At 33.7% G+C, this 26,321-nt stretch overlaps 1 protein-coding gene across 1 annotated transcript; it reads left to right on the top strand.

Annotated features, from left to right (window-relative positions):
* Positions 1–1,585: 1,585 nt before the first annotated feature.
* On the top strand, positions 1,586–24,658 carry LOC117115325 (zinc transporter ZIP9-B-like). Its single transcript, XM_033259066.1, has 6 exons — positions 1,586–1,795; positions 5,960–6,065; positions 7,059–7,256; positions 7,363–7,514; positions 7,625–7,759; positions 22,722–24,658. Exons 1-6 carry the CDS (start codon positions 1,700–1,702, stop codon positions 22,980–22,982), a joined length of 948 nt encoding a protein of 315 aa, XP_033114957.1. The 5' UTR covers positions 1,586–1,699; the 3' UTR covers positions 22,983–24,658.
* The last annotated feature ends 1,663 nt before the right edge of the window (positions 24,659–26,321 follow it).

Below are 26,321 nucleotides of genomic sequence, written 5' to 3'. Positions count from 1 at the left end.
TTTCAACTTTCAAACATACAATTCAACAGTACTATATAACTATTATAGGGTAAACCAAGTAGTGAGACCAACAGAAAGTAAATAAACTTCGTAAAAGTTGGTCCCGCGGAGAAAAACCCTCAACAATACCCACTTAACTACAAATTACCATAAAATCATCATAAACAAAAGCATATATTGTGAATTGTAGAAAATAATTTTTACAGGAGACCTTAAATGAATAAGAACTACAGCTAGTAACTGAATCTGGCAATCCGTTCCACATTTCGGGACCATAATAAATAATGGTTTTCTGCCTTTAAAAGAGAGCCTGGTAAAGGGTGTGTGAAATTTATAAGCCTGTCTTGTGTTTTGTATTTGTGGACTTCGCGATTTTTCATAAATAGTTGGGAAATGCTTATCGGTGGATTTTGGTTAATAACAAGGTTAAACATAAAAAGCGAAACAATATATTTAAATAATAATTCAATTTTGAGAAATTTATGAAAAGAAAAATAGGGAGCTGTGTGGGTACATCGCAGAAGGCCAGACAGTGAAAGAATAGCACGTTTTTGAATCACAAGGATTTTCCGTATATATACCTGCGGGGCGTTACCCCATGCAATGAGACCATACAGTAGTTTAAATACGAAAGAATCAGGCTAGTGTAAGTTTAAGTACTGTACATCAACTGGAAATAGATTTCGTAGTTTGTGAATTATACCTGCATTACGAGAAATTGTTTTACAAAGAGATTTTATGTGCTCATTCCATGTGAGACGGTCATCAACGATTATCCAAGAAATTTGGTGTATTTAAACTGTGAGATTTTGATGTCATTAAACTTAATTACACCAGGTAATTCTTTAATTGAGTTACTAAACAACATGAATTTGGTCTGTATTCATAATACTCCTACCTAGCTTAACATGATTATTATCAAAATAGATAACACTCTTTACATAATGTTTGAAAAACAAAAGTAGATTTTACACTAAACTTGGGTATGGGCTAGCGAAATATCGGTACGGGCTAGCTACAATAATGGGTACGAGTCGGCCAATAATATAACAAAAGTTGGCATGATGGGCACGACGATTTAGCCTGTGTACCGTATGTATTCGAATCCCAGGCCTAGGCTAGCCTAGGTCAAAACATATCAGCTTTTATTTTTTCAAAAGACAAATCAATCCATAATAAAGGAAATATAGTCATCGAAAAAATACCAAATAGTTACAAACAATATTAACTATTTATGCTTACCATGTCTTCTGATAACTTTCGTCTTTGGTATTCCTGGGAAGTCGTCGATACTTTTCTCTTTCTTCTCTAGTCTTTAGCTTGTTAAACAGCGCCACCAACAGCATCTCTCTATGGATGTTTTTTTCTCGTGTTTCGCGCGCGTATTCTGTACCAGGGTGTGTGTACGTGTGGCTTTGATTTTTTATGGTACATTAAATGCATTTTGTACAAATATAACAAAATATATTTTTTCATGCATTACATTTAATATTTAATGGTACTGGTAAAGAATTGTATTATATAATGGTAGACAGTGGTATTATAATATAACATCAGAATTTAGGAAATCAAAGGTCATGACACGTATGCTGAGGCCTTTTGAGCTTCCAGTCTGTTTTTTTTTTCATTCTGGCTGTTCACCGGATGGTGAAAAAGTATTTAGGCCTAGGCCTAGTTGGTTTAATAAGGTTATCTTAAAATGGAAGACACTTTAGGATTATCGCTTTTAGCATTTGCAATGTTTGTAGGTTGTTATGTTGCAGGATCCATACCAATGGCATGTACTCTGTCGGAGGTAGGTAGGCTACGCCTGTCTCTCTGTTAAGTAAAAGAGGAGGGGGGGGGGGGGATAAGATGTGGGGGGGGGGGGGAGGCCGTACACCGCCGGCTCTAACTAGGATAGGCTAGGCCTAAGTATGAAATATGCAAGTGTAGCCTAAGGCCTAGGCCTAGCCTAAAGTAAGAAGATGCAAAGTAAGGCTTAGCTAAGCTAAATCTAAGCTCTGGCCTACCTAGCGGCACCTAGGCTACACTGATTCCAGTCAAGTCGTCCCTTTCAATCTTGCCCCTACAAACTCTCCCCTTGACAAACTTTCTCCAGACTCCTACAAACTTGCTCCTTAACAAAATTTCCCCCTACAAACTCTCCCCTTGACAAACTTTCTCCTACAAACTTGCTCCTTCTTAACAAACTTTCCCCCAACAAACTTGTCACTTAACAAACTCACCCCTAACACGTTTATGTTGAGTACTCTAAAGGGTCCATCAGTTGGGACAAAAAAACTCGCCCCTACAAACTCGCCCCCCCCCCCCAGGCTATACACAGTCAGCCCCTTCCCTACAAACTTGCCGCCTAACATGACTTATGGACTACTACTGCTAACTAGGCCTAGTTCTGCTAAGTGACATGTGGGAACATTGATGTTGATAATGTTTTTATTATGTTTCTTTCGTTAAGTTACTGTATATATAGTAATGACTAGCATGAAAAATATATAAATTTATCGCCGTGACTAGAGATTACGTCATGATTAGCCAATAGAAACGCTGATGCATGCGTGCGTCATTCAGTGCCCTGCTGCTGGAGTGTGTTTTAGCAACGATCGGAGAAGAAATTTTGTTCCTTCGCGGGTGTTGTTAACAAGCTGTGATTAATATTCTGTAGCCCTGGGCCCTATAGCAATTAAAAAGGATAGCAGTTTTGCTAGATTTGGCAACATCAAGCGAGAATAAACTATTTTAATAGTAGAAGCCATGCCTAGCTAGGCCTTAGCTACCCCTGCTTTGGCTGAAACCTGTGAGTGAAGTCGGAGGGCCTAGCTAGAGTAATGCCAGCCTAACTCTATGCCTAACTATGCCAGGTAGGAAGGCCTGCCTGAACATCTCTAGGCCTAGGTCCGACCTTTCCTTGCTGTTACTGCCAGGCCCTCAAGCTATGTTGAAACCTGGCTAGGAATTTAATTTAATAGGAAGTTACAAAGGGGAAAAACTGATCGCCCAAAATGCCTCAGAGGTTACATTCGAGCGTCTGTCTAGAAAACAAATATTTCGCGGACATCCCCCCTTAACAAGGCGATGTTATTTCGATCGGCCCCATTTTCCCCTGTCGGACATCTCAAGATCGGACATCTCAGGGGCCCTGTCCATATACGGTAAATGAAATATTAAAGCTTAAACAAAGTTGAATAATTTTTTTTTTAATCGGAACTATAGACGAGAGGTGAACACACGCGTACACATTCACTGCCATATGGCATGTGTTTGCACCTAAAAATAGCCAGTCTAATTTTATCCTCTGACCTACTTCACTCTTTGCAGTAGTGCCCCCACAAGTCCCTGAAGACGGCGTACTGTACAAAGGATGTCTGCTTCGCCCTAAAGAGTACCGTGGGAACCTGTTTGTGGGCGTTTCTTTCCGATTTTTATAGAGTTTCCATGCAACAATAGGCCTTGTGAGTGAAATTTCCGGTTTAATTAATATAAAAAAAGCTTGAAACAGCCATTCACATTGTAGGCCTATAAATTTTATTTAAACTATACATTTTACTATTTCTTTTTATTCTATAAACATGCCTAATCAAAATATATATCGACAATGGAAATACAACAAACAAGAATATACAAAGTTACAAACCATGTGTCTGCTTCACCTCAACATAATTGTTGAAAATGTTCCTTTCCTCAAATTACCGTATACTGTAGTTAATAATTTCTTTAGTTAATTTCTATGCAATGAGTGATTTTGTCGGCCTTATGAATACAATAATATATTTGCTTTATTTTCATTATCACATCATTCAGTATATTTTAATTTATTTTATATTGGCCTATGTATTGTTATAAATAGAACACTTGGTAATGTAAATGGAGAAACAAAAAACAACTTATGACAAACTAATCCGCTAAATTAACTATAAGCCTACTTATTTTATAAATCTAAATTTTATTGAAGCATTTATAAACATGATCCAAATATATATCCTATGGAAACGATAAAAAGAAACGTGCCTCCAAACCAATCGTAAGAACATCATTTGATACTGCAATGAACTCTTTGATAATAATAGAAATAATTAATAACAATAATAATAATAAAATATTTCTAAAAAGAATTGTTAATATCTGATAATGTTGCAGTAATATAGCCTAAGTTTTTGTGTTTAACAAACGGTCTACTGCTTAGCCACCTTGTTCTATTAAATTATTATTCGCAGCCACACCTTCAGCGCTCCATGCACCGCTGCCGAAGTGCATGACAAAACTACCAACTCAGGGCCGAAACGACCCGATGCCGAATCTACTCAGGGCCGCAACGACTCTACACTTAGTAGTAGCACTACAGTAGGCCTAAGCCTAGCCTAGTAGTAGAACATTCTCTATGGTAGACCATAAAATATGCAAGAATAACAGAAAGGATTTTTAACCTAAACATTGCGATAAGCCCCAATTGAAATACATGAAATGGGCCAAAAGTTTTATGACTTGATTCTCATGATCGCGACGTCGACTTTGCAAAAAAAGCCAAAATCGAGTCGGTCATTTCTATTGGCTAATCATGACGTAATATCATTTACCATACCTTTAGCAATCGGAAGTTCCGATACGGTACTGTATCTCTAGCCACGGCGTAAATTTATTCCATATGGGGATAAATTTATATTCAATATTATATAATTTACCGACGGAAACAAAAAAAATTACAACATCCATTTACTGTATCCACATCACACTTAAGTTCTACTGAACTAGATTTACTTGTTTTTTGGTTTTTTTTTAAATTATTATTGATAAATGAATGGAGGCCTGTATAGGTCCGAAGACACTTAAGCTTAGGCCACCTGAACAAAAAAAAAAGAAAAGAAAAAAACGAGTAACAAATTTAAGGCTATAGTTTAAAAGATGATAATTAAATTTTTTTTAAATAGTTTCTTAACAGTACAATAAATACAGTAAATAAATAAGTATAATAAATTAAGTGAAACAAAATGGGAAGTTTCAATAATAAATAAAAAGAAGTTCTACGAAGTATGGATGCAGAGAGCATGGAATAAACAGCCTCCTTTGTATGTTGTGTTAGTGAAAAGAGGCTTATTTTTAGCTTATTATCACAATGATTCAATATCCTATTTAATGATTGAAATACAGTACGTACTCTAGCTAATTTAATTACATTTAATAAGAATGGTGAAATTATTTATTTACGAATGTCAAACCTCCCAGTCATAAACTGTTTACAAAAATTCATTCAACAAATTCGGGGATTCCCCATGTGCTATGACTTGCCGTCAATTTGATCGTGTGTTGTTCAATAATGGCTTTTTAAATAGAAAAAAAAACTCATTTGTTTTTACAAAAATTTGTTTGGTCAAGTTAATGTATTTTAATATGACTATAAACACTTGCACGTATGGAGAAGATTTGATTATTTTACACCCTGAATTCATAGTACTGTACATTCATTAATTTAATTTTAACTTGCCAACAAAAGGGCCTCTGCAAATCAGTGCCGTGATAAGCTGGGGCACCGCTGCTTGGGCTGGCTCTCATTTTGGTTGATGAAAGTTGAACTCACATTAATGTGCATGTAACCAGAATCGATAAATTTACGTAACCAATAATGCAAGTTTAATAAAGAATCACTGCGCATGCGTTAATTAGGACGCAAAATATCACATTTTTTTGTGTCACCTATGTACTGTATAAGCTGAACCTATTTTTAAGCTCCAAACCATTCTCAAAATGTTATTTTTAATGATTTTGAAACATTGACATTAGTTACAAGTGTTTTTTTTTTTTTTTGGCGTTATACAGTAATTTTGTCGATGATGACATCAGCGAGAGGAAATATTATTTGTAATACCATATTGACTCTCAGTAAAATTGACGTTCATAAAACAGATGTTTTACTGTACCTCTAATATTTTGTTAATTCATGTTGGTATTATTTTAACAATAACAGGGTAAAATGCGCTTTATTACTATTGTTGGTGCTGGACTTCTGGTGGGGACTTCCCTTGCTGTTATTATCCCTGAAGGAATACACACTATGTATGAGGATGTGGAAAGTGAGTATTACTGTATAATTTTAATGTTCATATAATTTTTTTAGTTGTTGCTGTACAATAATAAGATATTTAAGTGTCAGAGATAAACAAGTTTACCTATCAAGGTGCGCTTGTGCATGTATGCTTAATTTTAATGTATTCAATCTACTCTAAAGTGAAACTTGAACTTTAAATGTATACCTGTACATGTTAAATGTAATCATAGTGACTAGTTCTACAACAAGACAAAAACTGAAAATCACATCAGATGTGTTCTAAACAAGAACCATATTCAGCTTTGCCCAATTTTCTTGCTCTTTTTTCACTTTTCTCTGCTTTGACACGCTTTCAGGTATTTCAGTAGTAATTGGCATCTATTCAATATAGCTGTCAAACCAACAGTAGGAACATAATATTCTTATAATGACATTTAAATGCTTATCGGGCACTGTTGCTGAGTATTTACAATAACTAATTTTTACAAATTAATTGATGCCTACCATAGCATAAATTGAAAAACACTTTAATAGTCTTACCACAATTGCGAAATACTTTTGGAAAAAGAACTTTTAAATATCGCTCAATTAAATTATGTAACTCAATTATCAGACATTTGTAGCAATATTTCTTCCCTTTCCTTACAATCCTTTAAAAATCTAATTTAATTTACCCATTTGTTTTTCTTTTCTGTTTCTTGTATTTATGTAATTTATATACATTTTTTATGCATTTTCTTTTAATTATGTTTTGTAATGTAAAGTAATTTAAGATCATATCCTGCACCTCAGGGAAGATCAGAGTAACAATACTGACTGAGTATCCAAAATATAGAATATTTCTATCTAAACACATTGCTCCACAAAGCACACAATATTCTTAAACTGGATGTTGATACCCAAAATGTAGAAACTTGGGCAAATTCACTATACAGGAGAGCTTTAACTTGGCAATTACCATCCATAAAAATTATATATAATATATTTAACTGATTGTTTTAAAATTGTACCTTTGTAGAAAAAGTTGAGATTCATCATGTTGACGAAGCAGCTGATGCCCAAAAAGACCCACATGTAGCAGTTAATCCAGAAGAACATGTGCATGCCCACTCACAACATGAACAACTACACAGCACAGTGGGTGTCTCTCTTGTGCTTGGTTTTGTATTTATGTTGATTGTAGACCAATGTGCAGGAGGACATGGCCCATCACCAGGTATTTAACAAGCCACTTTAGGCAATCACTTTCAAACAGTCAATACACTCTCATTGTATAAATTGAACATATATTATCAGAAACAATAATAATTAATATTTTATAGGGGATGGAGATAAGATTAAAAGGGACAATATGACCGCAACTTTGGGACTAGTGGTTCATGCAGCAGCAGATGGGATAGCCATGGGGGCTGCTGCTTCTACATCTAGAGCAGATGTTGAGACAATTGTGTTCGTAGCTATAATGCTGCATAAGGTACTGTATGTCATGAATTGGTTTGTATTTTGACATTTGCTGAAATGGTAAAATAATGTCATTTTCTAGAATTTCAATTTTAAAATTATGTGCAATGTGTTTTTTGATAGGCTCCTGCTGCTTTTGGGTTGGTAACGTTTCTAATGCATGAAAAGTTTGAGCGGAGCAGAATACGCAAACATCTATTTGTATTTGCAATCGCAGCACCATTTACAACAATTTTAACATACTTTGGATTAAGTCAAGTAAGTTTTGATGAAGTTATTTATCATTCTCTAGTATTATTTAATTAGTGAGTTAAATAGCAACTTATTCCAACAGAAAATTATAATAAGTTAAATAGCAACTTATTCTAATTTTCTGTTGGAAGCTATTGTAATAACTATTTGTCCATTATTTTCAGAGGGGAGTTTCATTGAAAGAGGGCTATAACAGAGATCCCAAGTTTGAAAACCAAAAAATAGGGAGTTTTTTTTTCATGAAGCGATCGCCTCCTGTAGCGACGCACTGTGACACCTTACAACGCGCTGTGCAACATGAAAGTATTACACAAAATGAAGAAAACAAACAATTTTCATCAATTTGTTTACTCTTATTTAACAATTTTACATTTGTTTACACATTGCAGTTGGCCTATAAATTTATAAATATTAATATTTATTTAGCATTTTGCTAGTAAAGCGTTCTTGGCAGCAGTCAACAAGGCTTTGCTTGGTTCATTGACATGTTAGAGGCTATGGCTGATTTATTACATCTCATCAAAGAACATAGAATTCTAGCAAGCTGCAACTTGCAAGATTCACACGTTTGCTGAAAAATAAAAATATATATATATATTTTAATTTAGTTAGTAAATCATACTACATGTTTTAAGTCAGCATTTATATATGTCTAGCCTATAATTACTGGTACATAATGCCATGAAAAAACATTAAATCCTGCCTCGCTAGGCTCCATCTATACGTGCGTAACTAGGCCTAAGACCGCAGACTCACGACCACCACTACACACAGACGCCCACCCAACCCGACACACATACAGTACATACCCTGCAGTGCAGATAGAGCCTAGGCCTAAGCCCTACATGTATTTCGGGATCAATATTAAAATAAACTTCATTTTTCAGAAGACTGCTTAGTACCAAAACCTATTAAATATAATTTTTTTAGTATTGTTATTAAAGAACGGAAGCTTACTTGAAAGAAAAAGTATTTTTTATGCACCGATTCTGTTCCAAATCTTCGCGGCGAAAAATTGGGGCCCCATCCATTCCCATGTGATTTCTGATTTCGTTAATTTGTTGAAATTTATTTACTCAACTGACAGCCATCTCATTGAATGAGGTCGGCGCTGGATGCAAAAGATCGTAACATGGAGGATAAACAAGGAGGTTCTACCACGCCTGCCTTGCCCTGGAGTTGTTATTTTGATAAACAACTTAAATAATAACTCCCTGGCCTTGTTTTATGACATTTTATGGCTGAGCGAGCGCCATAGTATATTGGCTTAAGATAAGAATTTTTGTTTCATTGCTCTATGACATCGTGGAAATCACATTTTTCGTGAAATTTTTGGGATATTTTTAAAAATCGGGAGATATTAATGAAAATCGGGAGATATTAATGAAAATCGGGAGGGCGGAGACAGCCTAAAAAATCGGAAGAACCCCGCGATTTTCGTGAGACTTGGGATCTCTGCTATAAGTAAAAACTTGTTTACTTGGGGTGGATCTGACATTTCTATAAATTATTGTTAGACCATACCATTATTTCTAGAAGGGACCTACCTGTATAACTGTATAACTAAAAAAGGGATCTATAAGTCATAAGGATTGGATAAGCCTTTTAAATTCTGACCTCCTCTGATGTTTCTAAGCTTCCCCTGGCCCCATCTACTTTGAGCTATAAAATTCTAATTTATATTTGACATCCATTATGTTTTAACTTATAATATCTTATTTGAGTGGTAATAAATAACCAATTTGCAGTGCCTATTTGAAGTACATTATTTATTATTGGCACATAAAACTAGAAAAATAACAATAATAATTATCAACACAAAACAGTAACAATAAAAATAAAACAGTATAATTGTTAAAATGATATACAGTATTAACAATATTAATAATGATACAGTAACAATATAACAATATTAATACAAATAAAGCTATGATTAATTTACCAATATAAATGTATCAGTTCCATTGAATTTGAACAAAACAAAATGCCAGCAAAATGTACTACTCTTGGTGATGTGAGTTTGTGTGACTTATTGATTGGTTTATTTTGAAACTCCATGTTTTGTTAAACTGGGTGACTGTCCAATCTCATAACTAGTGATGACCTTCTTGTATAGTAATTAGGAATTCTTGGTAGTAGTAGTAGTAGTAACAACAATGAGGACGACGGTGGCAACGACAATGACGGAATTTATAAAACCTCAATTAAACTAACAAGGTGCATTATCAAAGGCGCTGTGCAAGTTAATGATGGAAAAGGTAAGTTTTAAGTAATTTTTAAGATGAAGCAACAGAAGAATGGAGTTGTACCATGTGCAAATCTTTGGCTGCAAATTCAGAGATCTTGGAATGTGAAAGGCGTGTAAAGCGTTACTGCGCAAAATGTCTGAAAATCAACTCAGCAGACTTTCATATTTTATGCTAGGCCAAACATGCACTGGTTCTGTAAAGAATGTGAAAAACCATCGCTTACTGCCATTACATCGGACTTTGAAATTGAAGAACGCTGTGAAATGTACTTTAAAACAATAATGGATCAGATAAACGTCATTGAAAATAGTTTTAAAGCTAAAGTATATAAAGCCCTACACAATGAGCTAAAATTCTATGTTTACCACATTAGAACGTAATATCCAAAGATTCTCACGAAGATAATAAAGATTTAGTAGATGAAGTGTTCAATACCATTGTCTTCAAAGATAAACCGATGTCTGTCTCATAGTGGATCCCATATACCAGATGCATATTCAAGTCTCGGTCTAATTAATGATTTGTAAGCAAGGTCTTTGATATGTCGGGAGCACGAATACAGATTGTGACGTACAAAACCCAGCATTCTACTTGCTTTATTGATAATTTGTTTAATATGTAGATTCCATCTTAGCTAACAATTTATAATTCCTAGATAGGTGTGATCCTTAGTTTCATTAAGCACAGTATTATTAATTAAATAATTATGTTTGTGTATATTTTTTGCATGAGTGATTCTCATGACACAGCATTTATTTGGGTTAACTTTCATCTGATTTGTCCTACCCCATGCAGTAAACGTATCAAGGTTCTTTTGCAAATCGCCAGCATCATGAGACCCAGTTATGACCCTATATATGATACAGTCATCTGCAAAGAGTCGGATATGTGAAGTAATATTTTTTGGTAGATCATTAATGTAAATCACAAAGCCCATAGGGCCAGTGACTGTCCCCTGCGGAACACCAGAAGTGACCTCAGCCCAATCTGAATATTTGCCCTCAATTACAACCCTTTGTTTACGTTTAGTAAGGAAAGATTCAATCCATTTCAAGATTTTCCCAACTATTCCGTATGTACGCATTTTCTGAAGAAGCTTCTGGTGCGGGACTTTGTCAAACGCCTTTTCAAAGTCTGTTATGATTGTTAAGTCAGATTTTGCTATATGTATTAACCCTCTAGATACCGTCTTCGACTGTAGTCGAAATTGACCTCAAACCGAGAATTCCCATTTTCGACTGCAATCGAAATTTAGTGACTAAAAAATAGGTGGTTTTCAAATCGCTCTTCTGTTTTTATTTTAGCTCCAATACGTCAGAAATTTTGAACACGCATGCGTGAAGCTTTTGTCTTTCGAAATCTGTGAAGAACTCACATGCGCTTATATAAATATTTTTAGAAATATCAATTTGAAATCGTTATTAATTTCAAAAATTTTTCGAAATGGCCGCACAAGTATGTACACAGCAGAGCAAGCGATTGACCTGATTTTTAATTCAGACAGCGATGAAGGTGAATTTTTAGATGTGCGAGACTTAGACGTGCCTGTTAGCGATGATGACGGTGGGGCTTCAAGCAGTTCTGACGGCGGAGATGTTCTTGATGAAGATGAGCCTAGGCCTAGAAATGTGAGGGTAGGCGACGATTTTGAATGGAAAGATCGCGCTTATAGTTATGGATGGTTGGGTAAATAAATTATATAACTGTGTGAAATAGGAATGTTTTATATTTGTTTTTATTTTTTTTTGGCTACAATTTATTTTTTTTTTCGGTTTTTGCTGACGATTTATATGTAGCATTTTTCTGTTATTTCTATTATATTATATTTATTATATTATATTATTTTATGAAAAAAAAAATCCCAAAAATATAAATTATACATCAAATGAAAGCTTATTCTATAAGCTTTCTTTGTTTTTTTAGAAACATTTTTCTGTATAATTTACAGAAAGTTCCCAAAAATCCACTAGAATGACGTATACTCAAAAAATGCAAAAAACCTTGTTACACTGCAAAAGAATCCGGTATTCAAGGGTTTGCACTACAAAAGAATATGGTAGTCCGGTATCCAGAGGGTTAACTGCCCCTGTTTGTAGAATAGGCCTGTGTTAAAGCATAGACCACAGATACTCTATGCAGACAACATGTTTGTGGTGATTGTAATTCTAGATTACAGACAGTGATCTTAGCTATCTTCCAACTATGCATTCAAGGTTTGCCATTCTCACTTAGCAACAAACTTTCTTATCACTTCTAACTCATTTATTAGCGGATCGTTAGATTATAAGCATAATTTATTTCTCAATAACCTTAATGACCAAATTGGTAACCATAAATTAGCAGAAATATTTGATAATTATTGTAAGGTATTTCTCGAAGGCGCATGGAAATTAAGATCTGAAATATATAAATCCATGGCCACATTACCACCCGTTACACTTTAATTAGTTTTTGTATTTCCCTTTATTCTGTTAATATGAACATTTATGATCAGTTAGTTCTAAGCTCTATATTTTGTTATAAATATCTTGTAATGTTAGTTGTCTGTTAGTTCTAGCTCCATATTAACTTGCAATTCATACAGCAACTCTGTAAATAATACGGTCCTGTAAGACTACCGGTACCATACCACATAGACCTACATGCTATGTTGATAAATTTTACTTTGTATATACATTTTAGTTTAACTTACTCCTAGTTTAAGTTTATTATTTTTCTCTTATATTTGGATGCACCGTTGGGTGTTGTCCAACGTGTGCCACTGTTACAAAAGTGATATCCATTAAATTGAATTGAATTGAATTGAACTCATTAGCATGAATAATTGTTTTGGAATAGTCACCAAAACAGTATATCAGTTCAGTTCATGGATTCAATGCAACAGGTTCTGGAGAAGAAACTGATGTAAGTTTATATTGAATTATGTTCTAGGATTATAGTTAATAAATAAGATTAAATTAGTACTCTCATTGAGGATACAGTACTCTCATTTAGTACATAATCATCATTATTAGCAGTTTATAGATGCCATTTACTACAGTACGATATAATCAGGGACCTGATACTGTATAATAATTGCAGTATATTATGTCACTGTAATAATTATTTATAATAATCACCCCTTAGATATGAATTACCTTTATTTTTATATGTTTATATTTTCTATTTTATTATATGTTGTATAGCATGTATTGGTATTCTATTTAAATTGATATAATCATTGTCATGTGAACATGTTTGGATTATATTGGCCGTACGATTGTTGATACAGCAGGGTGTTCTAAATTGTTACATTACTCAGGTCAAACTGGTATCTTGCTCTAATGCCAGTAGGCGGTAATGTACTTTTGAGCTGTGTTCACGTAAAAATGGCTATGATAATTGATTTAAGTTTAGTAGAATATGGTAACGTATTAAATACATATGGAGCAGTAGCCATTAATGTTTTCTGTAGTGAGTTCAACTAACTATGTGAACTTACATTTTTATCGTTAATTTGTTTATGTTAAATGTTTATATGCCATAGAATAGTTACTATTAGTAAGTAAACTTTAGGAAGTATTTGAGAGTACAGCTAATTAATATCGGCCTACCTACTCAGTATAAGGCATTTGGTAATTAGACTAAACATCTAAAAATGAAGGTTGCCAAGGCCATTTGCTCATTCATAGGTATTGTTTATAGTGTTGCTTAGATAATCTTTGCTACGTTCCCTTATTAGTATTACAGTATATTGCTACTGTATTATAGTTATTATCGTTTTATTCTATTATTGTTAATATTAGAATTATATATCATTGTTGATAGTAATATTTCTTGTATTATTCATATTATTAAGATCATTTGTTTTGTATTGCACAGTTTAAACCATAGACGTAGTCGTAGCGCATCGTACGTAAGGCGACAACGTAACGTATCATAAGGTAACGTAACGTAACACGTGATATCGTGACATTGTGACATCATGACACAGTGGATGTACACCGTGCAAGAATAAAGCATGTACCATTTATGTTAACTCTACGTTGTCTACGCGTTTGATTCATTTCTACCTCTACCAGAACCGAAAATAGTAACGCACAGGGTGCAAGGTTACAATGATAAGGTCTATTTGTTTTTTCTTATCTAGACTTAAGGCAATATCTTGAATTGTGTTTATAAGTTGTGATTCACATGAATGTCCTTTTTGAAAACCATGCTGGTTTCTATGAATAATATTATATTTGTGTAAGTGTTTCATAACGCTAGACTTAACTATGTGTTCGAAGATTTTACTGCAGACCGATGTTAGATTGATTGGTCTATAATTTAACTGGTATAGCTTTATCCCCTTTCTTGAAAATGGGAGATATATTAGATGATAACCAATCATCAGGAACAATTCCAGTAACGTAGGAGTGTCGGAAAATAATCATTAATGCCTTACCTCTTTCTTCAGCTGTCAATTTAAAGTACCTAGGGGAGATACCATCCGGCCACATGGCCTTATGAGCAGTAAGGTCTTTAAGAAGTTTAATTATTCCTTCCTTTAATTATTCAATATCAGTAATCAATGGAACGATATCTTCTGTTGTGTTTGTCAGGTCTCCAAGGTTTTCCTCTGTAAATTGAGATGTAAATTTCTTGTTAAGTAGATCTGCTTTTCGTGAAGCATCTCTAATTAATCTGCCTGTGCGAATATCCAAAAGAGCTGGCATTGAATTGTTTTCCATTTGAAGCAATTTAATAAAACTAAACATTTGCTTAGGAGACTCCAGATATTTATCTCTAACATATTTTCTATAAGCTTTTCTCGATTTCTTTTTTTTATGAATTTCCTCAAATCTCTGAAGCATTTCCAGTCCCTCTCTTTACTTTGGCGCAGCGGTTGTGGTTGAGACTTTCAATCGTAAGGTCAGGGTTTCGAGTATTCACTGTGCAAGGCACTTCAGCTACATTGATTCAGTCCACCCAGCTGTATCAATGGGTACCAGCAATCTGCTGGGGACTAACCTGCGATGGACTAGTGTCCCGTCCAGGGGGAGTACAACTCACACTACAGAAACTGGGGATAAGCTCCAACCCTATGAGCCCCAGTGGCTCGGAAAGGATTGAGTTTTTCTTTACTTGAAATAGTTGCCTTATTATACAACCTTTCATTTTTGCGTTGCAGTCTTATTAGTTTCCTATTTATTCATGGACTTCCATTCATCTTTTTAGTCATTTTGGATGGAACATTTTTCCCAATTGAGGAATTAACCATATCTTTAAATTCGCACCTAAGGTCATTTACTTTATCTTTGTTTTTGTTAAAAGTTCTATTTTCGAAAGCACCACTTATCTCATTTGCATCCTTTCTCAGTTCCTCAATATTGGCTTTGTCAAATAGAAGAATGCTCCTAGGGTGTTGTTTACGTTTCCTAACTGCCGTGTCAACCGTAATCTCAACAATACCATCATGGTCACGGATTCCCGGGATGGTAGTTGACTTTAAAATTTGATCAGGTTTATTAGTAAAGAACAGATCCAAAATCCTATTGTTCCTAGTGGAATTTGTAACCATCTGTTCCAGTCCAAAATCGTTAACAATATCTATTATTTCTCTACATAATGATTGTGTATTTCTAAGCACACAGCAAGTTCAGGAATTTTATTTCTTACACTTTTAAAATTTATAACCAAGGTCTTAAGCATATATTGTACTGACATCTTCTTATTTCTGTAGGATTCTCTGACCCTTATAGGTCCCAGATTTTTTTCACAGTCGTTTGCCTTTTTAAGTAGTGTACATAAATAGAAGAGTACATAGACCAAGGCCCATGTCTTTCCAGAACATCCTACGAATAGAGGTGGACTTTGGATATTTCAACATCATCTCACATAGTAAGCCTGATAAATGATTAAATGCCAAGAAGAAGAAGAATCTATTAGTTTTTATTGGGTTTTTTTTCTTTTTTCTTTACAATATCCAGAAATTCCCTTATTTTAATAGTCGAAATGTTCCGACAATTTTTTAGGTAATTGTACGTCCAAGATGTCATGCACGACACTAATTCTACCCGATTTTTTTTTTTTTTTTTTTGTTATATATATAATTTTTATTACTTGCCTTGCTTGCACAGCCAAAACGTTCAAAAACAGCAAAGAAAAGGAGTACTCACAGTAATTGGGAAAAGAGATCAGGTAAACAAATAAGAGATTTAGCGCTAGGCTCGAGGTCGCCAATATGCCACCCACAACGCACTGTGCCCAGTCCGTTCTTTTCTACCTCTGTTTTTCAATATGGCGTCTGCTGTGGTCGACCACGTTTTCACTAAAGAAATTTTCCATTGAGTACGTAAAAATGACAAAGAAAATCCGCCCAAAAACCACACCAATGGGTGCTAAGATGGTATATTAGCACCATACGCTGTTAATTAGGGCCCAGGACAGAAATCAGAAGATGGAATTTTAACTGAATTTCTTAGCGATGTTTTTGCCATGTCCTGTTAGCTCCAGAACAGCACCCAATGTAGTATTATGTCCTTTATTCGAACGCTGTATTTACCTTTCTTTGATGATTTATATATAATTTAACAGTGTTAACGGCTATCTTGATTTATATTACATGCAATTATTTGTTTCCAGCCGTACGCACTCTTTGTGTAATAAAGTATCTGGCGGTAATTTGAATCTGTTCAACAATGAAGCTTCTGTGGTCTAATGGTTAAGACACTCGCCTTGACAGCGAGAGGTCGCAGGTTCGAATCTTGTCAGGGGAATTTTATTACACAATTTCTTTATTCATTTATTTATAACTACATTCCTTGGGAGCTATGCTACACGATGTATTATTATGAGCCCAATCACACTTAAGAGTTGGGTCGGCCCAGGGTCGGCATTTTTTAAGTGTGAACAATCAATAAATGTTAAGCCGGCCCTGAGCTTTTGAGTCGGCTCGATCTAACTTTATATCTGAACGTAAGCCGAAACCTGAGCCGGCCCAAGTTCGCTCTGATTGCGGTCGATTTTGACATCTTATCTACCACAAATTTTATTCGAACTGACTTGCGCGAAAAAACACCATTGAGAAATAAATTGTTAAGGAAACTGTAGAGTAAATTGTATTGAGTTGAACTATTGTTTTGAATGAAAGTTGTTATATATAAGGTCTCCATGCCCAACTAATTATTACTCACAGCCTCCGTGCGAAGCATAAGTATCACAAACTAAGTTGTAAACATGAGGAAATACCATGTGATACAAAGCTTACGCATGGGCAGTTTGGCAGATGACATATGCTTGACTTTCTTTTCTACAGTTGAATTCCAGTAGAGAAAAAATATATAGGGCGATTAGTGTAGGCCACTATGTAATTTCATGTCATTTTTTTGTTAAAAGCAAAATTCAAGCTGATTTTGTGTCTTTAGGGTGTATAGTGATAAAAAAAAAAAATTGTTGCCATTTTTCTAAAAAGGTTTAAGGGTGTCAAATCCAAGATGGCCGCCAATACGTTAAATATCTAATAAATTCAACATATTTGACAAAACAACTTGCCTTACGAATAATGTTTGAAATCCAAATGATTGCCACTGAGGTCTTAAACCATATAGGCCTAGTTTTAAACCAAAATTCAACAGAGGTGGGCCATTTTGAAATTCAACATTTCCGCCATTACAAAAATTACATATAAATAAATTATTAAAAATTATTAAATTTGAGTGTGCCAATAATGGTAAGTTACATGAACTAGATTGCAATCACGAAGATTGAGATATCAAAATATGATATGTCATGACTAAAAAATTTAAAGTGGCGATCAAATACAAAATGGCGACCAATGAAAAATACTATAGTGCAAATAAAGTGGTTGGTATATTATCTCCTGCAAGTGTTGGTGGTAAGTGTTTTCCTAAGTCGCTGCAGCCATGATTGAAGCAACCACATATTTCTGTACACGGGAGCTTATTGCTACTGCAACTACAAAATATTTTCCTTTACATTGCAATTTGCAGCCACACTTATAAGTCTGATGACCTCTGGCGCAGGGGCATTTAGACATCGCACTGGAACGAACCTGTTTTCTTCAGGTCTCACTTCATCATAACAACCTGCGATCCCAACAAGCTTTTCAAGAAATAATCCGCAAAATCACTCTAATATCTCATTTCATCTGTTTTGGAGATAGAGTTTACAAGTGCCATGCCATCTATAATCATAACTGTGTACTTATCAGCTGTTACCTCCTGTTCAGTCATATATTGAGTACCGTAGGTGCTTGCATTTTTCCATCTATTGGAATTTCCTGCTCTTTGGGGATAGTGCTTTAAAATCATGAAGGACCTTAGCTTTATCATAGGCTAGCAGGAGTGACCTGTCTGAAGCAAAAAGTGCACGTGGAATAACAACAAATTGATACTGCCTTATATGTACTTTTAAATCAAGGCTGGGCGACTGTGTAATGCAACAATGTAATGTAATGTAATGTAGTGGGATTTGGTATAGCGCATTATACCGAAGTCTCAATGCGCTGGAAAAACAAAAACAAAAGGCAACTCCTATTGTAACCAAACTACAGATGCAGAGAAATAGACTGAGCAGAAGAACCAAACATCACTGCATCGTTCGCCTGCAATTTAAGACCATTGACAGGCAATGGATGGCCGGCACATAATTCACAGATGCTCTCATGATGTAAGGCATCTATCTAATTAAGCCTATACTCAAATCACAAAAAAAAAAAACAAAAGGCAGAAAAAAAAAAATGTATGAAAATTTGAAATTAGTAACAGGTATTGAAAAGATGAGTCTTCAATCTTGTCTTGAAAATAGCAAGAGTTGGTGCTTCTCTTACACTAGAAGGTAAGCTGTTCCATAGTTTTGGTGCTGCTACGTGAAACGATCTTTCGCCATACGTTTTTAATCGGCATGCAGGAACTTGCAGAAGAGTAAGGTCTGCAGAAGATCTAAGGCGCCTGCCACAGTTAGCTGAACGAAGGACGATGAGGTTTGAAATGTAGGACAGGGTTAAATTGTGAAGTGCCTTATATGTAATAATCAGGATTTTGAATATGATTCTCTGCTACACAGGTAGCCAATCCAGACGTTTTAGTTCTTGATATTTCTAAGGTGATATGAAATAGACTTACAGGTAGTGTTGATGTGTTTGTATAGGGTCATTGATTCATCGAAAGTCACTCCAATGTTTTGAACAACATTCGAAGGCATGACCATGGAGTCACTTACTGACACATGATGAATTTCAGGCGGGGAATTCAGATATTTTGAATGAATAAGAAGAGTTTCAGTTTTATTGGAGTTGAGATACAATCCATTTTTGGATACAATGAATCTCTGTAAGAGTCCTCTTTCTTCTTTGACTTTTGAAAGTGCCTATCGTCGTCTTTATTGGATCCCATATGGAAAGTTTTCTCTCTGGAAGGCGTTCTTTTGCAAATGTCTCAAACATCTTCTGTCTGATGTCATCAAGCTCTATTATATCCTTTGCTAATTTTTCATTCTTTACTTCCTTAGTGAGAAGGTTATAAAGGTCATTCTCATCAGCAGTGAATGGATCTCCGTGATCCACAAACACCTGTGTCAGCAATGTAGCATTCTTCATAATATTCGGGTTGCTTTCCTTCTGTTATCTCGTAGTGTTGTTTTCTAGTAACATCTTTATTCATGAAATGTTGTCTGTTAAACTCATAGATTGGCCAGCTCTAGTGCAATCAGAAAGAAACTGTCTAGAGTTTTCTCATTTTGTATTATGCTAATGATACTGCCAATGACCTTGAGTTTGTGGTTCTCTTGTTGAATTCCATGACCTGGACCTATAGACGCGAACCCAAAAAGTCCCTTTGTCACACAGAATTTACCTCTCATGAACTCTTCCCAGACATCTGGTAACTTTTGTTTCCTGCATTGTTAAAAGATATAGCGGAAAAAATTAGGGCGTAGTTCAGGTGGTCATGTGCAAAGAAATACTTGATAAGAGCCTCTGTACTTACCATGTGCAACATCAGATCCCATTGCCTGGTGGCCCTAACATACTGAAGTATAGTTTCAATCTGTTTCAAGTAGTAAGGATGTAACGTTGGATAGGATTTGCATTGCCTTCAAATTGACCTAATTTCGTGAAGATACCGTATCTCTAGATTCGAACACTGTCAGTGTTTTATTCATGGCTATATTGATATTTCTTCAAATTTCTTTGTTCATGTTGATATCTTACTTATCTGTCTATCAAACAAATGGATACTTCGCTTAAAAACTCTTTCCATTCTGGCATTGTTTTCTAGAAAACTGCCAAAGTAGAGATGGTAGAGAGCAAGCAGGGTTATAGTATGGGGTTCTAGTGACCTGTAGGGATGTTTTCCATTTAAGATTTGTGTCACTGCTGTAGGCGAGTCTAGCTTCAACCCAAGCCTGGTCAATTACACTAATTAACATATTTTCCCAATGCTGCTAATGCCCAAAAGAGTACATGTACTGTAGCTCACTGGGTCGAAATAAGAAATGTTTCTTGATGTCATCTTCATCCATAGGTTACAAATTTCTCACACGAATAAAATATACGTGTGGTACTGGGTAAAGACAACTTAATTTCTTACTTCGAACAAGGTATCCATTCGTAGAAGTCTTATGAAGATAAGCCTATCCTATAGTGACGTTGAAGGGTTGGGACCAGGACATATCTTCGACTTTAGATTGACAAAGATTGAAATATGTTAAATACAGACACAATGTATACATAGGCCTAGTTCTAGATTCCAGTTAGAATATGTAATTATGTATATATATATATATATATATGTATGTATATATATATATATATGTATGTATATATATATATGTATGTATATATATATATATATGTATGTATATATGTGTGTATGTATGTATATATGTGTGTATATATGTATATATGTGTGTATATATGTATATATATATATATGTGTATATGTATATGTGTATATATATATATATGTGTATATGTATGTGTATATATGTATATATTCATATATATATTTATATTTATATATATTTGTATGTGTATATATGTATATATTCATATATATATTTATATATATACATATTTATATATATACATATTTATATACAGTATATACATATTTATATATATACATATTTATATATACATATTTATAAATATATATATATATATAAATCATTAAAGAAAGGTAAATATAGTTCTCGAATAAACTGTATTTACCTTTCTCTGATGATTTATTTAAGTGTTAAGTGTATATGTATGTATATATATATGTATGTATATATATATGTATATATATATATATGTGTATATATATGTGTATATGTATGTGTGTATATATATATATATATGTGTATATGTATGTGTATATATGTATATATTCATATATATATTTATATTTATATATATTTGTATGTGTGTATATATATGTATATATTCATATATATATTTATATATATACATATTTATATACAGTATATACATATTTATATATATACATATTTATAAATATATATATATATATATATAAATCATCAAAGAAAGGTAAATATAGTTCTCGAATAAACTGTATTTACCTTTCTCTGATGATTTATTTAAGTGTTAACGGCTATCTTGATTATTTTCTATTCCACAATTGTTTTAATTATATAGGACCTTATTAATCTTACTATGTTTTATTTCCTGTTATTGTTTACTTTAGTTAAATAAGCCTTAGCATTAAGCAGGTTCAATGGCACCGCCAATAAACTATCGCTTACATAATCATTTTGCTGACATCTTATCATGGTTTAATTGTAATTAATTCGCTCATTAACTTGTCACTGAACTTATATTTTGTGGTCCAATCAACTAATTGTATTGATAACTTGATTCTGATTGGTTTATTATTCTTTATGTATATGTTCACGTCGAACTTTTATCTAGATATACATCCACTTAACTAGTTAAAAGTTCGACGTGAACCACTCAATTATAGCTAGTTAAAGGAATTAAGTCACTTAAGTTAAGTGACTTAACTTTACTAGAATAACGGTAAATTAACTTGCTTAACGGTAAAGTCGGCTCGGATTAAAAGGACACGATTACGTNNNTCTTATATTTCATATATTTCTGTCTCCTATACACATCTAGATGTGTATAAGAGACAGTATACATAAAATGTTCATATACTTATAATAAATATTAATATACATTTTAAATTTACATTATATGTACATGTATATATATTTAAATATATATTTTTATTTAAGTGTTTCTGAAGTCCATACATGGTATTCGTTTCCTACATTCTTTTGTTATTTAAATATCAATATATATAAATTATTACCATAGTATTGTCATTATTGTCTTATCATTATTACTGTATCATTAGTTTTTAAATTATGCCTTTTTTATTGTTGTTGTTTTTATAATTATTTTTGTTAATGCAGTTTTTATTATTGTTATGTGGATGTAAATGAAAATGGAATAATAAAGGCAATGATTTAAAACACTTCAATTTTGACATATTTCAGCTTTGCATTCAAATTTCTTCTGGTAATGGTTTCATAAATGTACAGTAAATTGCGGCCGAGTTGACATAGAGCCGAGTTGACATGGGGCTGTGTTGTCATGGGGCCGAGTTGACTTGGGGCCTGGTTGACTTGGGGCCGAGTTGACCTGTTTCCCTATTACTTATATTGTTGCTTAAAAAATGCTAGGATTTATTGTACAGTAAATTATTTGTTGTTTTTGTTTTTTGCAGGCTAGTAAAGAAGCATTATCATCAGTAAATGCTACAGGAATAGCTATGCTGTTTTCTGCTGGGACATTTCTGTATGTGGCCACAGTACATGTCCTGCCTGAAATAGCTAATATGGGTCACTCTCATTCTCACGGATTACCTGTTGCAGATGCTGAAGTGCTTGTAGAAAATAGAAATACAGTTTTCTCAAAAATAGAGATTATTGCACTAGTTGCTGGCTGCATATCCCCGTTATTTTTATCATTTGGACACCATCACTGAGATGCAACCAGAATTGAATAATGAACTGTCATTTTGATATATAAAAGTTCTTGCCACGTACTTGAAAGTATATTAAATATTCCTATGTATATTTTCAGGGTTGCAGAATCAATTATAGACTTTGCTGAATATTTTCTCCACATTATTTTACTGCACACTATATGTTTATTTAACTGAGGTTCATTTTAAAAATATTTCTCTGTTTTTTATTTTGTGACAGTGGTTTGAATTATTGAAACCCTCATAAAATGTTATTTCCAGTAATGATTTCTTTAAGCTATTTTGTGCATTGAATGCATGGCAACTATCTTGTAAGAAATCAATACTGATCTGTTTCTGTTAAAATTGTATTCACCTATGTATGTGTGAATTATACTTTGCTTTCCTTACGGCTTCGATTCAATGGCGCTTCATCACTGTCTGGGATACCACCTCTGGATGCATTATCATACTTTTGTGTAATGGGGCAAGAAGGTACTGCTTGCAGACCTGAATACTGAGGCCAGGCTAGACAATTGTACTGTATTTTGTAACAAACTAAGGAGTTTTTAGTACTGTACAATGTATGGGGAATTTTTGTACTAACAGGATAACTATGTATAATTTTCTGGTAAGAACAAACATCACATTACTGTATTAGCAGTCAAATGACAGTGAGCACTGCATTAATACTATTAGAATATTACAAAATTAATAATGTAAAAATTTTGCCATTTTTCAACAATGGAAAGCCTACAGATATTTATGAAATATATAGAATTTTAAAATACCTTGTTTGCATTGCCATGTATGATCAACTCTAAATTCAACTGAATTACAGTAAGATTATAATCATCTGATACATGATCTTTTCCTTTCATAATTTAAGTAAACTTAATACCATTATCGTTTATACCTTGGCAAGAAATGTTTGAGGAAACTGGATTCGAAGAGCTTTACAGTACCTAGGCTTCGATAGTGAACGAAAGGTGTAGAAGGTTTAGAGTTTAAGATTGCATTGGCAATACCTACCAGAGTACCATATGCATTTAATTTGGTAGATAGATGAGGTGCTGCTATGTTTAATTTGTATTGTAGACATGTTCAGATGAGGTAGAACTAAGATTGAAGCCTGGGGTAGTGCCACTGAAGATACTTTTTGTATTAAACTACTTCAACGTTGCTTTAAACGACACTTTACTCCAAAGAGTACTCAGTAGTAGTGTGTCATTTTGCTTAATCAAAGCATATGGGAAATATCCACTCAGAACGTGCGACATTTAAACTCACATGTTTCGAAGCTCGCAGGAGACCTTGAATATTATCTTGATTTTATTCCAGAGGTAATACAGTACCTAGAAATGAGTGCCAAAACAGCATTTCTTATGATTTGTTAACGTTTGTGGTACCATTTACAATTTTTTGTTTACAAAAGTCCAAAATAGCATAACAAAAAGAGCAGCACTTATTTCCTCTGAAAAATTTGCACAATTACTTTTAAGCTTTGAAATTAGCTCATTGGGAGTAACATGCACATGTTAAATGTTAACAGTACGTACTGTATGTTGTATAATTGCTTTGGACTGAAGGCCATCAAAACATGCCTAAAATATTACATTTCTATTTAATATTGTAGAAATGGGAGTATAATATTTTATGTATAGGTACATTAAATAAATGATGACTTGATTTGATTATAGAGGCTAACAGTATTTTACTATAGTTTTCAGTAAATAAAAATATTTTAATAAATTTTCCATTCATTTCAATGTACAAAAATACTATATAGAAAAGTGTATGCTCTATAGTACATAATATATATAACAATGAAACTTCAAACAAAATCAAATATCAACATTCTTATTTTCAGAAAATGTACAAGAAGTAAAAAAGCAAAATGATCTCTTTAAAAAAATTAATGGGTTTAATTTAAACCTTGTATAACTGTTTGTCAAGGTTGAGTAAAGAAATGATTAAATTTTTGTGACGGTCCGAGTAGGGTGTAGATCTGAAGACCATTGAAAGAAAAAGCACCGTAAAAATCATACCGTGATATGCATGAACAATTCTTTACTTTCAGCGATTGAATCGCTATGAACTGAAAATGCACTTTCCTATGTAAGGTCGGATCATATAGCGCGTAATGGTTATGATTCACCGTGTACCTCGCTATTACCATTGCAGCCATAGTTCAAGTCTCACTAATTAACGTCGCAGTGAACTTGGGTTTCGATATTTTTTTTCCCCCACTTCATTTTTTCCACTTCATTAAAATTATATTGGTGTTCCGTGTTTTTTTAACTTTATACCTTTTACCAACTTTTCTTATATTTCATATATTTTTCGTATCTTTTTGCACTGGTTTTTTTTTTTTTTTTTTTTTTTTTTTTTTTTTTTTTTTTTTTTTTTTTTTTTCTGGCTGTCACTTTGGTCACTTCCCATGATTTAAGGTCAAACAGCCTACACCGGATATCTAAAAAACCGGTCAGTTGATGTGAATGAAACTTACGGGAAAGTTTAATCAAGGTACAAGGAAGAAATGTTTATGTTAGTGGAGATCCTGTGACGAAGGGTGTAAATTTGAGGGTCTTTTCAATTTTTGAGGACCCAGACCTAAATATGTTTTTAAAAAAACCAATGGGTCTAAATGAAACATTCTATATTACTTTGTAAAGGTCTTGTAAAAAATATGATAAAATTTTTGTGACGATCCGCAGTTGGTGTGGATCTGAGGACCATAGGAAAACGTCCCAGACCACATATTTCGAAAAAAGATCAACTGATCTGAATGAAACATTCGGAAAAAGTTTAACCAAGCTAAGTAATACCAAAAGTTACAAGGAAGAAATTATTATGTGCTGGCAACGAATCAGTCAATGATGTAAATTGGAGGATCATTTCAATTTTTGAAGACCCAGACCTAAATATCAATCTATAATTTAAACCTTTTACAGTGAACACAGTTTGTCAAGGTTGAGTAAAGAAATGATCAAATTTTTGTGACGATCCGGAGTAGGGTGTAGATCTGAGGATCATTGAGAAAAAACATCCCAGACCACATATTTTGAAAACGGATCAACTGATCTGAATGAAGCTAACAAGGAAGATTATGTGTTGGCGACGAATCAGTCAAGTAGTCCGTTGTCTTATGTAGAAAAAGCAAAATTTTGGGTAGATTCTTGGCAATTATGTTAAAACAACTCTAAAAACACTACCGTACTGATTAAGAAAAAAGTGGGTGCCAGTTTTTTCATTCACTCAGGCCTCCATTTTGAAATTCAAAATGGCCGCCTTTTTTAACCGATTTATTTGTATTAAAGAGTGTTTTAAACATTTTATTGGAATTGTGTGTTTGGATAC

The sequence above is a fragment of the Anneissia japonica genome, unplaced genomic scaffold (genome assembly GCF_011630105.1).
Source record: "Anneissia japonica isolate Jap-2015-1 unplaced genomic scaffold, ASM1163010v1 scaffold287800_len1627635_cov199, whole genome shotgun sequence".
Lineage (NCBI taxonomy): Eukaryota > Metazoa > Echinodermata > Crinoidea > Comatulida > Comatulidae > Anneissia > Anneissia japonica.
Note: the sequence above shows the minus strand (reverse complement) of the source record. Positions and strands in the feature narration are given on the sequence as shown.